The sequence below is a fragment of the Ceratotherium simum genome, chromosome 2, assembly GCF_057802395.1.
Source record: "Ceratotherium simum simum isolate JZ-2026a chromosome 2, ASM5780239v1, whole genome shotgun sequence".
Classification (NCBI taxonomy): domain Eukaryota; kingdom Metazoa; phylum Chordata; class Mammalia; order Perissodactyla; family Rhinocerotidae; genus Ceratotherium; species Ceratotherium simum.
In genome coordinates this window covers 22724100-22737602 of record NC_141901.1, presented here as the reverse complement: position 1 = coordinate 22737602, position 13503 = coordinate 22724100, and the positions used below count along the sequence as shown (strand labels likewise).

Sequence of the window (13503 nt, the reverse complement as noted above, 5' to 3'; positions counted from 1 at the left end):
TGGAATTCTCTTCACAATTTGTCTACAAGGAGGAAAAGACAGAAGGCGACTGAGCATTCTCTGCCTGACAAAAGGCAATGTTCACATACAAGAGATAAGGTTTTTCTTGTGCTAAACTTAAGAAGAGTAGTAAATGGAATATTGATCAATAAAGCAGATGCCACCATCAAATGGAGTTTCATAAAACACAGAGAGAGTGGATTTAAATGGATGCCTTCTTTAGCCATCATATTAATACAGTTCCTTAAGCTGTAACTCAGGGAAGACACCTGGAGGCTGGAAGACAACTTGGCGTAGGTCCTCTGCATCTGGGTAATCTAATATAAACATGGGCAAAAACCGTTTTAAATTCTTAAAAATCTAGAGAGCCAACATAGCTAAGACCCTGTCAGCACACTTGTCCTGAGTTTCACAGAAACATAAATTAATAAATTTATACTGCTTAAAAACATTCTCTATATTTTTCAGTAATTTAGATTCCTTAAATCGGTTCTGATTTAAAAGATGTGACTATAATTTTAACCACCTTATAAACTCAATCTTTTATCAGAGCTGCTAGGCAGTCATCAAACTGATCTACCTTTATTGTTTCCATTTTCTGCATCTTGGAGAAAATTCTAATAAATCAATTACATAGCAAAAGATTACCAGAAAGGAATAAAAAGAACACTGTTATGAGGAAAGAAAGTTCTGCAAAGATCACTGCTCTCCTTATTAATATTTTGAGCTACAGACAACTGTTTGACCTCAGCACATCACTAACCCTCTCTAAATCTTGCTCTAGATCCTCTGATTCCAATCATCTTTCTATTTCTTATTTTCAGTGTTCAACTCCTCAAGTACCATCATCACTCTAATGGGAAATTGGAACTTGTGAAATGGTACTTTTAGGTACTTGAAAACCTAGCCTCTCTCTATTCTCCTCCCTGCCCCCACCTCCCCCAAATGCATATCAAAATTAAATCAAGGTTTTGACATTATCCAACATCCAGATGATGGTCCCTTTGTGGTGGTCACAGGTCTTTTGCCAGCTGGAGAGTAACAACACAGCAGGTATAACAAATCTGCAGAGAGCCCTAGGGCCTCCTTCCAAGCTGGGTAAGGACAGAATGAGCCTTCTCCACAAGTGCAGGACATTTATGCAAACACGTGGAGAGGAAGGGAGAGTGCTGCAGCCACCACTGAAGAGCAGACAACACTGTCAGATCTCACCCCTGGACTGCAGTGACGGGCCTGCCCTTCTCCTGAGACCGCGAGTGCCTCTAAAACAAAGACTGTTTCCGGGCCAGCCCGGTGGCGCAAGCGGTTAAGTGCGCGCGCTCTGCTGCGGTGGCACAAAGCTCGCCGGTCTGGATCCTGGGCGCACACCGACGCACCGCTTGTTAAGCCATGCTGTGGCAGCGTCCCATATAAAGTAGAGGAAGATGGGCACGGATGTTAGCCCAGGGCCAGTCTTCCTCAGCAAAAAGAGGAGGATTGGCATTGGATATTAGCTCAGGGCTGGTCTTCCTCATTAAAAAAAATCAATAAAATAAAACAAACACTGTTTCATCTCTGCATTCTAACAGCCCGATCCAGTGCCTGGCACAAAGTGGGCACACACCCAGTTTTTGACTTTTCAAATAAAATACTGCATATAATCTAGGTGAATTAGTTTCTAAGATAACCACATCCTGAAAAAATATACATAAATTAATGAATCCAAAAATGACAGTTTCAAAAACTACAAGCTCACTTCAATAATTCTCAGCATCTTAATCATAGGTCTGAGAAAGTACTGATTGAGATTTACTGCTGTAGGGAAATACAGGGCTTGGGAGATGCAAACTTCCACGAGATGTAAAAAATCAGTGTTTTTTTTACTTTATTGCTCTGTGGTTTTTTGACTGTGGTAAAAATATACATAACAAAATTTACCATTTTAATCATTTTTAAGTGTAGAATTATGTGGCATTAAGTATACTCACAATGCTGTGCAGCCATCACCACTATTCATTTCTAGAACTTCTTCACCATCCCAAACAGAAACTTTGTACCCATCAAACAATAACTTCTTATTCCCCTTCCTCCCAGTCCCTGATAACCTCTATTCTACTTTCTATCTCTATGAAGTTGCCTATTCTGGGTACCTCATATAAGTGGAATCACACAATAGTGGCCCTTTTGTGTCTGATTTATTTTACTTAGCATAATGTTTTCAAGGTTCAGACATGTAGCATGTATCAGAATAGTTATTTATTAACGAGTAGATAAAGGTCTAAATCAAGGTAGAACCAATTAGTTTACCACAGTTTTAGCTTATTTGCATAAAAGGTAAAGAGAATATGATAAATGACATGTATTAGTTTTCTCTGTTCTACATATACTATATGAAGGGACATATACTTCAATGTTATAAAACTTTTGCCACTTAAGAAAAAGCATCCTTTCTTTCCATTTCACCTCCAACTGATAAGACCATTGATGCAGGTGGTAAAACCTCAACTGGGAAGAAAAAACTTACACAAAAATCCTTGGACATCCTCTGGGCAGCCATGATCTGGCCAGTCAGTATACTGCAAATGCCACACCGTCCTTTCCTGCCCAGACAAAAGGTGCTTGACCTTCAAGCCTGTGGTTGCATAGCAACCAGAATCTGTTCGGAACTTCGTGGTGACCTTGAACTTGCCATAGGTGGCTGAGCTGTGCTTGGAACCCAGTTTGGGCCAGTATCGGTGGCTCTTGGTTCGTCCGCCTTCCTGAATCACATACAAAAGGAAAATTGGAAATAAGTCAGGGGGAGCTCTTATCCTCTTAATCTTGAAATCTGGAGACAGAGGAAGATGCTAATAGTTTCTAAGTCACTAACTCAGTAGCACTGTGCAGTGTCTATCACAGAGTAGATCATATAAATTTCAGCTAAGACTGATAATAAGATTTACAACAGTAGTTACATCAATGGAAAATTTAAAAGATTTCATAACTGAGCTGCAGTTGAACATTAGAGAAAAGAGCCAGTGCAAATTCCAGAGGCAGGAACCAGCTGGGTGTGCTCAAGAAACAGAAAGGTCTTCAGTGTGGCTGCAGTCTGGAGGGTGTTGGGGAGGGTGGTAGAGAGGGGGTCAGAAAGGCCTCGCCATCCACGGTAGGGAGTTTGGGTTTCACTCTGTGGACAGTGGAGAGCCATCCAAAGGTGATGGCGTGACCTTAAGCAGGGGAGTGACAGATTCTAGTAACCATTCTAGGCCATGCTTCTCATTTCTGATGTTCAGCCCAAGGCTCTTTCTGTTAGACCACACTGACTACTGACACGGTCTCTATCATCTAGTGTCAATCACATATTTTTTCAGCCTGAGCCACAGCTGAAACAGAGAACGGGTTACACCACCTTTCTTTCTCCCTTGGTTTTATAATCTTTCATGAGGATATGCATTCTCAACCATTTACAAAATGGAGTCTATTTTTTTTTTTTGTGAGGAAGATCAGCCTGAGCTAACATCTGATGTGAATCCTCCTGTTTTGTTTTTTTTTTTTGCTGAGGAAGATTGGCCCTGAGCTAACATCCATGCCCATCTTCCTCTACTTTATATGGGACGCCGCCACAGCATGGCTTGACAAGCAGTGCGTCGGTGTACACCTGGGATCCGAATCGGTGAACCCTAGGCCGCCGCAGCAGAATGCGCGCACTTAACCACTTGCACCACCGGGCCGGCCCCTGGGGTCTATTTTTAAGTTTTGCACAGTTTTGACATCACTGGAGTGGGGGTGGATGAGGTGGTGACTTAGAAGGGGACCCAGGGCAGGAAGTGGGTGGACACAGAAGAGAAATCCTGAGCACACAGCTGTGGGAGTGAACAGCGAGCACTGGGGGGATGTGGTCTTTAGTGAGGGGCCCTGACGGCTAGCCCACTTACAAAGCAACACACCTTTGGGTGATACAAACAGTCTTGCTCTGACTCATTGGGTTGAACTGAGTCTTCCTACGTGTGAAGCACACCTGCCTCTTTTATTTACCAATCCTGTGAAAGTAGGTTCATCCGAGGCCTTTAACTTATATTACTGCTGAGAGTCTAAATCAATTACAAATTTCAAGTGACCTAAGCCTCTGGCTGCCTCACAGATCACTCGACTTGGTGTTCACAAGGCTGGCCCCTTCTTGTAAGTCAGGTTTCAGCTCAAATGCAACCTCCTCAGAGGGCCCTTGACCGCCCATCTAATCTAAAGTAGCCCCCCTCAGTCACCCTTGACCCCATTACCTGGTCCCATTTTCTCCAGGGCACTTAGCACTATCTGAGCGTATTTTATTTCTTTCCTTTTTACTGTCCCTCCCACTAGGATGTGAGCTCCCTGGGGACAGGGACCATGCCTGTCTTGTTTACCACCATGCCCCTGAGGGTAGCACAGCTAGTACACTGTATTAAGTTGAATGAATCCCTTACAGTGATGCGATTTGAAAAGGTGATAAAACTATTCTAGAGATTTTAAGGAGAATTTACTCTTTGTGGGAAGGTCAAACAGTAGGTCAGCCTAGAGCAGTACAACTGGCTTTAAAGAGCTTGAAGTCCTTCCACCACCATCTTCTAATGGGCTATTCTGGAAAGCAACTGCTAGAGTGACAATGAAAGGAATAGGACTTTTTTTTTCCAGTTCTCTCTGTTCCCTATCCTTTTGAAACTGTTAGGAAAGAGATATGCAATATCATGGATATTAGTAAAAAACAGATGAAGCTAGTCCCTTCAATGACTTCAAAACATAAGTTAAAATTTAATGAAAGGAACAAAAGGAAGTAGTTAAAATAAAAAATTGAAAATGTGACAAGAGAAGAAACACAAAACTTCTTGCCCCAAGACGGCAAGCTCTAAGAGAACTGCTAGATTGAGCGGTGGTGTGTGCCAGTTTTTATAACTCCACGTAGAGTTCTCTTGTTACAAAAGAAAAACTATGTTTGACTTGGCAAAGGAAGAAAAAGATTTTTTTTCTCTCCCTAAAGAATAGAGACCTCTACAGGAACAACAGCTTCTGGTCTCTCTTCAGCTGATAAGCATGATGGCATTTGGAGCTGGCCATGCCCAGGGTTGGGAATACATGCTGATTTACCCAGGGCAGCCCGAGGTTCTCAGACTCCAGTGGAAAGATTATTGCTTTGTTTGGCACACGCAAGTGAGCTGGCTGAACTGAAGTTTGGTTCGTTTGTTTGTTTGATTTTAGTTCATGTCAATTCAAGGAAAAGAGTTAAAAGCTGGATGACAATGGGATGCAACAAGAAATTGTCTTTGGAAAACAAAACGAATCTATGTGGAAGTAAGAAGAGAAAACAGATGCATGCCAAAGAGAAAAGGATTTGCAGAGAAACGGAGCTGTAGGAAGGAGGATGGGGCGGGGAAGTCACTAACGTGAAGCCCGTCTTCTGGTCACCCCTCTCCCGGGAGCAGATGGCTGCACTGCCATTCTCCTTACCTCTTCTGCGGTGACCATGGCGATCACATTCGCTCCCTGCTCCCACACCATCTGCCAGAAGTCATGGCAAGTGTGTGGCAGGGGCCCCTGAGTGGCTATGTAGTGCCATTCTGCCCCACCAACCACGACCTGGAAACCAAGGAAAACATCGGTGAATGAACCTCAAATCCAGGACAGAATTACCTGCTGACCATGGGTCCATTAGTATCCACCTGAAAACCTTGGATATTTTTTGGGGGGGCCAAATGGGTTAGTGCCATTATCAAAAACCCTGAGATCAAGATGGCTCGTGACACATTCTTACATGAAAACACTTTTTGCCACTGAAGCCTATTAAAATACACCTAATCTTTTTTGTCTGCAATCCATAGTAATTATGTGCAAACCAGCGCATATTAAAAACATATGCATATATACATAAAACAATAAAACCTTTTAAACAATAAAAAAAAGTCTACTTTGGAATAACATCCCTTTGGCAGCAATGTCTTTCTATCGCTGACCTGATGTGAAGTGTGTCATAAACCTCCGTCGTACCCGCTATTCTGTGGTGCCACGTATGGGAGAGGTGTTATGAATGCACTTAAGTCAACAAGACGTGCTATTTTATCATTATCTTTCCTTTGTGCAGCACCACAGTGTCCAACCGAACTTTGGAGTCATGAGATGATTTTGGATGATAAAATGATTACCCCATGCAGCTCAGGGTAATCTTGGGAGGATAATCCTGCAGCTATAAACATCAGTGGCAGAGACTCAGAAATAAGAAGTTGTGCTCAAAGTATTAAAGATCATGCTACCAGGGTGAAATGGTAGCCTTTGGAGGGATTCTTTCTGTGTTCCCTTCCATTCCTGTGCTTGATATTGCAAAGTCAGGTCCCCTTCCACATCCACCAGCGCAGACCTCTAGATAGTTCTAGGAGCAATGAAGTGATCATTGTTTGAAACTTTTTCCCCTCATTTATTTTATGAAACGATATACTGACTTGATTCAAACGAAAACAATGTCAGTTATTGTTTCATTACACAAGACATGTTTAGGTCAAAGCTGGCAAGCAAAATCCATTTTCCAAGTACTGGTGGGAGATAACATTCATACATTTGCTGGCTGGCTAGGAGTTTGGTTTATCTGCGGAATCGTGATTTTAAACATTAGCCTCTCTGGCACCCAACATATAGGAACCATAAATACTTCCAGAGTTTGCTGTTGCCTGAGGCCTTTCAGCATATTCCAAGTATTGACAGGAGGGTATTAAAAACTGCATTAAAAACATGACAACCAATGCTACTGAGGTAGATTTCACAGATGTGATTCCACCTCTGGAGCAAATAAATCTCTGTTCTGTGTTAATGGCTGCTTGGAACCCAGGGAGAAAACGCTGGAAAATATACAACTCTATTCCAAAAACACAAGGACAAGTTCTTGCAAGCTCTATGGGTCTATTAAATGCACCCATGTCTAACCCGGATCCACAAGATGACATGTGGGCCTCGGAGAATACTGAGGAAGTAATTCTTCTGTTAACAATACCCCAGGGGCACAGTTGATGCAGAGTGACAGCTTTTTCCAGGGAGCAGATGGAAAATGGTGGAAAATATTTGGCCAAAAGAAGAAGACAGTGTAATACAGCCGTGTAAGATTTTCATAGACATTCTACCAAGAAGCAGCTGAGTGATCTGCATCTTTGCTTGAGTTCATTATTTTGGTCATTGTTTCACAATCTAAAACTAAGCCCACGAAACTCACCACTGTCAGTTTACTTAAGAGTTTCCTGAGGTTCGTTTATTCTTTTTTTAGTTCTCACTCTCAAAAATAAGAGTCAAATACACAATAGCATCTGTCATAGTTGCTCTTTCATATTTCTTTTGACAGTACTTTCTGATACTTAACGATATATGTTTATCTATGCTCTGTGTACCAAAACACTATACCCAACCAAGGTGTACTTTTTTTTTTGTGAGGAATATCAGCCCTGAGCTAACATCCATGCTAATCCTCCTCTTTTTTTCGCTGAGGAAGACCGGCTCTGAGCCAACATCTATTGCCAATCTTCCTCCTTTTTTTCTTTTCCCCCCCAAAGCCCCAGTAGACAGTTGCATGTCATAGTTGCACATCCTTCTAGTTGCTGTATGTGGGACGCCACCTCAGCATGGCTGGAGAAGCGGTGTGTCGGTGCGTGCCCGGGATCCGAACCTGGGCTGCCAGCACTGGAGCGCGCCCACTTCACCGCTAAGCCACGGGGCCGGCCCCCAAGGTATACTTTTCACATTCTGTATCGAAACTGTTTTAACTGATACATGCACCAGACATCTAGCTATATTTTAGAGGCTCAAAGGAACCTACCAATAATTCTTCTAGAGTTAAAAAGTCCAATGAAGAAAGAAAATAACTCTGGACAAAGCCAGAAACAGGTTTCTAAGGCTATTGATCACTTACTTCAGAGTTCAGAGCAAACGGTGACATTCTAAACAAGTATGCTCTGTTATTAGGGACACTGAGGAAGGTAAGCTATTTAGGAAACATTTAACTGTATGTACACATAACTCTAAATTCTAGCTAGTGTCAAGCAAAGCTGACTAATTCTAAAGACTATGAAATACTGAGATATGAAAGTTGGAAGTATTTGAAATATAAACAAAAATTTAATGACACTAATACATCGAATTATGTAGCAAATCTTGCAAGGTTCAGTATCAACCACACCTTTGTGTGGTTTACGTTTAAAGCAGTCCAACTCCTCTAAATATCATGCAAATTTGGGACTGCAGCTGTAAAATGTATAACCTGTAGTACTACAAGGGAGAATTGATAAGTTTCTTTGCTCTTGATCATCATAAAAACTTCAGTGGCAGAAATCCAATGCCTGTGATTTCCAGTCTCCATCATCTGCTAATTACAAACCGAAAAGGACAATCCTCAGCTTTTCCTGTGAGTTTCAGGGAGCGTTATGACCCACAGAGAAAAGAAAAAGTTAAAGCCTCTGTAATGAGCCAGCTTCAGAAATAGCTGACCTGAACTGAGGCTTTCCCAGAAGCCGCCAGGCTTCCTTCTCTCTGCAGTGGTAGGCATGCCCTTCCAGTTGACTAACAAAAACACTCCCTCAGGGTCTGGGAACAGGCCAAGAGGCACAGTTGCAGCCTGGACATTTTTTTCTCCCTGCATTTTTACCTTTAACCCAGCAATCTTCACAAACCTTCCCAAGACGCTCCCCTTCTTACCTTGATATGGGAGGCATTAATGTAACCTGTGTTATTTTCTTTGGTCGGTATCAGCTCTACTCGATTCTCCTCATAGGGGACAACTTCCCGGATTCGGCTGCGTTCAGCATTTTCTGGCAGAGCCGCTGTGCTGAAGATGCCATTTGCCTTTTTCTTTGGAATTTGCTCATATTCTGTGAACACCATTCCCTCTTCTAGCTTCTTCTTCAGGGTTCTGAACTGCAACAGAAACTAATCTTCAGTTCTCTGAATTACCTTATCCGAAAACTCCAACAAAACAACCAGATTTCTTTAAATATTTACAGTGATGGTGTTAATAAACAGTTTCAAGATGTACAACTAAAGTTTGAGTATGTGGTCTCATTGTTAACCACACTGCTAATTTCTCTTGTCCAATAACCAATTTCCTTCCCACTCATACCTTAAACAGAACAAATCTATAAGACCAGGCAAGAGTTGAAATTCAAAATCAGTATTTTTGTTATTAATACCTCTGTTTAAAGTCCTAGTGACAGGAGATTGTTAATCTTACTTGTCCAAACATCCTTTTCTCCACTTAGCTCTTTTTACTGAGCTAAATGTTAAGATGAAACTGGTCCACAGGTCTCTCGTTCTGAGGATTAGGACCCCTCCCCCTTTTATTTTTCCCATGGCCAAACTACTAATTACAATTACATGGTATTAATTAGATTAAATGATCCCTCTAAAGCCCCTTCTGACTCTAAACCCATTCTAATACTTCATATATACTGGCAGAAATCTGAAACCCTAATATTATTAGCACCCTATTAAATTTACACGACCTGTTCCTTAACCTGGCAGCAATTTCAGGAACTAAAGGAGCACCTTTCTTCACCTCTAAAACACTACCAAGTGACTTCTCTTTGCTTTTCAAAACCAAAGTTCTTGCAATGCATTATCCCAACAATTATAAATCAGCCACATTTTATGTTCAAATAAGAGAACAGCATTTTAAAAGAATTCTATAAATGCTTGGGTAAAATAATCACTCCCTGATAAAGAATAATTGTTCACAAAAGTCATAGAAATGGAGAGCTACAGCAATTGCTTAACATCCTCATTTGCCAAAGAAAGAAACAGGCCCAAAGGAATTGAGTGACTTGACCAAGGCCACACAGCATGTTAGGGGCTGGTCTCTTTCAGGCATCACTGCACCAACTTGACAAAGAAACACAAGATGTTGGAAAGGACAGATTTAATACAACACAGACCAGGTCTTGCTAATTTCAAATTGAAAAATTAATTCATCACAAAGCTTAGTGCTGGCATGTTTAGGCAAGGAGAGAGCTTTGGAATCCTAAGACCACGGGGAATGAATCACATGTTTGACAAGCCCAGTGCTTACCCTCTCGTCCATGGGAACTCGGGTGGCATCAACTTGACTCTCTTCCCGCCCTGAGACCCGAGCAACTGAGAGTCCATTCAGTGCTGCCAACATCAGTGGCCTCTTCTGCGCCTCCAGGCCTGCCATCTTCTGCTTCTCTAGATTCTTGTGGCAAGAAAAGGCATGTTCTCATTGTTTATAATACCAGTAGAATGCTGGAATGTGTTTTAATCTCCCCAAATCTGTAACTCCCCAGCAAAGGAATGCCGACAACCACCATTCGTAGAGCAAATTCAAACAGAGCCTTTCCATTTCTCTCATGTGCCTGAGGAAGCCGGACCCTACAGGAGTCTCCAGCTTTTATTTAAAAATGGATGAATGAATGAAGAAACAAATTAGAGCAGACTCCATACAAATACACCCTGCTATGGGACTCACAAAAAACAGTGTACAAGAAAGACACGTTAGGAAAAAAAGGGCTGAAATAAGACAGGACAAGGAAAAGAGAAACAGTTTCATGAACAATCTAATCCAATCACAATGATGGACCTTTTATACAGATTAAACAGTAAACAACATATAAAAACTGTTTGTTGCATTGTTAAGAGATCCACATACATAAATTGTGGAGAAAAACCTTCCCAAGTTTCCATTCTGAGGGGCTGAGACCACGGATATCAATCTTATATTGACTCTCTGGTCCCTGGGATACCATCCCCACAATGAGGGCTTAGGTGGTTTAGCAAACTTACTAACACTCAAGTCTGGGGCCATCTGCAATGACCCACTAGGCGTCCCCTTTCATGCTTCATCCGGAGGGCCCAAAGGAATGGACATCATGGCTCCCAACGATTATGGTGGGACATCATGAGATGTGACTAAGCTATGGGAAAATATGGATTTGGGGGCTGAGCAGACCACTCAGGGAAAGGCTTGAGGCTAACCTGGCCCTTTTCTGTGGCTTTTTGATTTCCTCTCTAGCCTCACCTGCACCGACACTGAAATTGGATCCGTCAGGGCCCTGGCTGTTAGGTCTACCGCTGCACTTCCTCACGTCCTCCAAACTCACTGAGGTATGAAAAACATCTCCTTTTACTCACTACGGCAAGCCAATAAGAGCATTTCCTAAAAATAATTTTGTCTTAGAAGACAGAAGAACAGAGGGACTTCACAAAGCACACAAACAGATGAGTTTTTAGAGAGTTTAAGATTTTGATCCAAACTGAAGTGAAACCAATTTGCGGATTCCTTTGGCTGCCACAGATGAAGGGGTCATCTTATCTCTGGTTTCTTTTCCAGCTGTTAGGGATTTTTTTCTTAGTCTATCATTTATAAATTTACTCCCTAGGGAGGTGTTTTGATGGAGCCATGGTGCTGAGAGATGACAAGGGGTTAGCAGACTACTCTAATTGTGGGTGGAGGGGGTGGTGTCACACTCCTATATGAGTCCCCTCGTGATTTCAATGCCAGCTACAGTCAGAACGGAGCCCTGGCCTTTGTGAGTGATGCTGCTAAGAGGAAGCTTCACCCACTGATAGAGCCGACCCATCAGACAAACGAAAGGAGCATCTCAGAGGAGAATTAACTGTGGGAAAATGAGAAAAGTATTGAATTTTCAGCCAAAAGGTATAATAGTCTGAAGAATGACCCTGGTTTCTCAATCTCAGGCAGATTTTGAAGATTTTGGATTTAAATTTTTGGGCTTTTGTTTGCTTATTAGTTTGTTTTTGTGAGGGAGAATTTTTTTTTCCCTTCACCTCTTTGAGTTGAGAATCTGTTTCACTCCTCCACAAAGTTTTGAGAAAGCAATAATTATGGGAAAATGGTCCTGAGGTCCTCCTGCCAGTCTCTCTGCTTCCTTCCCACCTGCACCATCTGGCGACCCTAACTAGGCCTAAGGCAAAAAGTAGCTAACTTGTCTTTCTCAGGAAAGGATTACTACTTACCTAGTGAAAACTGAAACCCTAGTGGTAAACTATTTCTCTTAGCTCCTTCGCACTTACCTTACCAACTTATTATCAGGGATAAAAAATAAATAACTCGAAGATCTGATTTGTCCTTTTCTCTTCCCTGCACCTGACTTGGAGTTAGGGGGCTACAAGCAGGGAAATGTCTTCAATCAGCAGTAGGAACCAGAAGGAGGAGCCATCGAGACAGCCAGCCTGATTCATCCATCAAATAGACAAGCAGCCCCAGAATTATGGAGAGTTGCCCACGGGGCAAATTCTCACCATACTTGCCCCCCTCCAGTTCCCACTGGGTTAAAGCTTCTCATTGTTTTTTTCTCCTAGAAAGGCCAGACTGCCTTCTCTCCCCATCCATTCCTAGCAAGCCAGGCAAAAGCCGCCCAAGGTGGGGAGGGCAGAGAAGCGTCTGAGATGTGGGGTAAGTTTCCTCATTAAAAAAGAGATGGAGGGGCCGGCCCGGTGGTGCAAGTGGTTAAGCGGTGTGCTCTGCTGCGGCGGCCCGGGATTCGCCGGTTCGGATCCCGGGCGCGCACCAATGCACTGCTTGGCAAGCCATGCTGTGGCGGCGTCCCACGTAAAGTGGAGGAAGATGGGCATGGATGTTAGCCCAGGGCCAGTCTTTCTCAGCAAAAAAAAGAGGATTGGCAGATGTTAGCTCAGGGCCGATCTTCCTCACAAAAAAAAAAGAGAGAGAGATGGAGAACCATCCCAAGCTTCAGTGCCCCTGGCACTGTCACCATCTTGCCTGGCTCACTGAAGAACCTCCTCATCCTACCCTAAGGTCGGGACCCAGCAAAGGGTGGCAGTCCTTGAGCTCCAGAGTATGTAGGATTTGGAAAGAAATCAACAAGGAAAATGCAGTAGGGATGGGGTAATGATGTTTCTGAACTGCATTTAAGGAGTAAAATCGGCTACTCACTATTATCTGTGTGGATGGGATGGGAGAGCAGATGGGAGAAACAGCAGAAAACCCCTTGCTCGTTTATGATATCGCAAGAAGCTCTATGCAGGAAACCAGTGCCATGAGTTTGGCTACAGGGTTTTGTATAACACAGATTAACAAGAGAAGAGGATGAATATGACCAAAATAAGGCCACGGGACCATGCAGGCAGCAATAAATATCAAGTCGGCAGGGGAAATAGCAAAGCTGAACGCTGAGACTGATGGGTTCTTGATGCCGAGTTATGTTAAAGGCGCCTGGGGCCAAGAAGTGGTGAAAATCTCTTTCTACCAATGAATTACTTTTTCCAAGCTGGGAAAGCTCTCCCCCAAGGCACCCACCCCCGCCTTTCATTCCATCCCCCAGCCAAAAGGTTTTATTTGCCAGAGGCACAGGCACATCTTTCACAATTTCCCTCTAGGTTTGCAAAAAGTGGAAAAAGTTATGCCTGTACCAAATTCTTAGCACGACTGTACTGATGGCCAGAATGGTGGGGCTGTTCTTAGGGTTTGTCTAAAGCAGTAAAGTTGCTAAGGATTCGATTCCTGAACCCAGCAACTCGGCTTCCTCAAAACTTTGGCCCTTCACTGTTCTT

The 13503-nt window shown here is 42.9% G+C and overlaps 1 protein-coding gene across 2 annotated transcripts in view; it reads right to left on the bottom strand.

Annotated features, from left to right (window-relative positions):
* The window catches only part of PTPN14 (protein tyrosine phosphatase non-receptor type 14), a 176354-nt gene that overhangs the window by 14472 nt on the left and 148379 nt on the right, over window positions 1-13503 (bottom strand). For both annotated transcript variants that reach the window (XM_087439116.1, XM_004424908.3), the window contains exons 14-17: window positions 10022-10165; window positions 8656-8874; window positions 5437-5565; window positions 2504-2738 (exon numbers count right to left, since the gene is read on the bottom strand). In XM_087439116.1, coding sequence (XP_087295242.1) covers window positions 2504-2738; window positions 5437-5565; window positions 8656-8874; window positions 10022-10165 — 727 coding nt within the window. The remainder of the gene's footprint in view (window positions 1-2503; window positions 2739-5436; window positions 5566-8655; window positions 8875-10021; window positions 10166-13503) is intronic.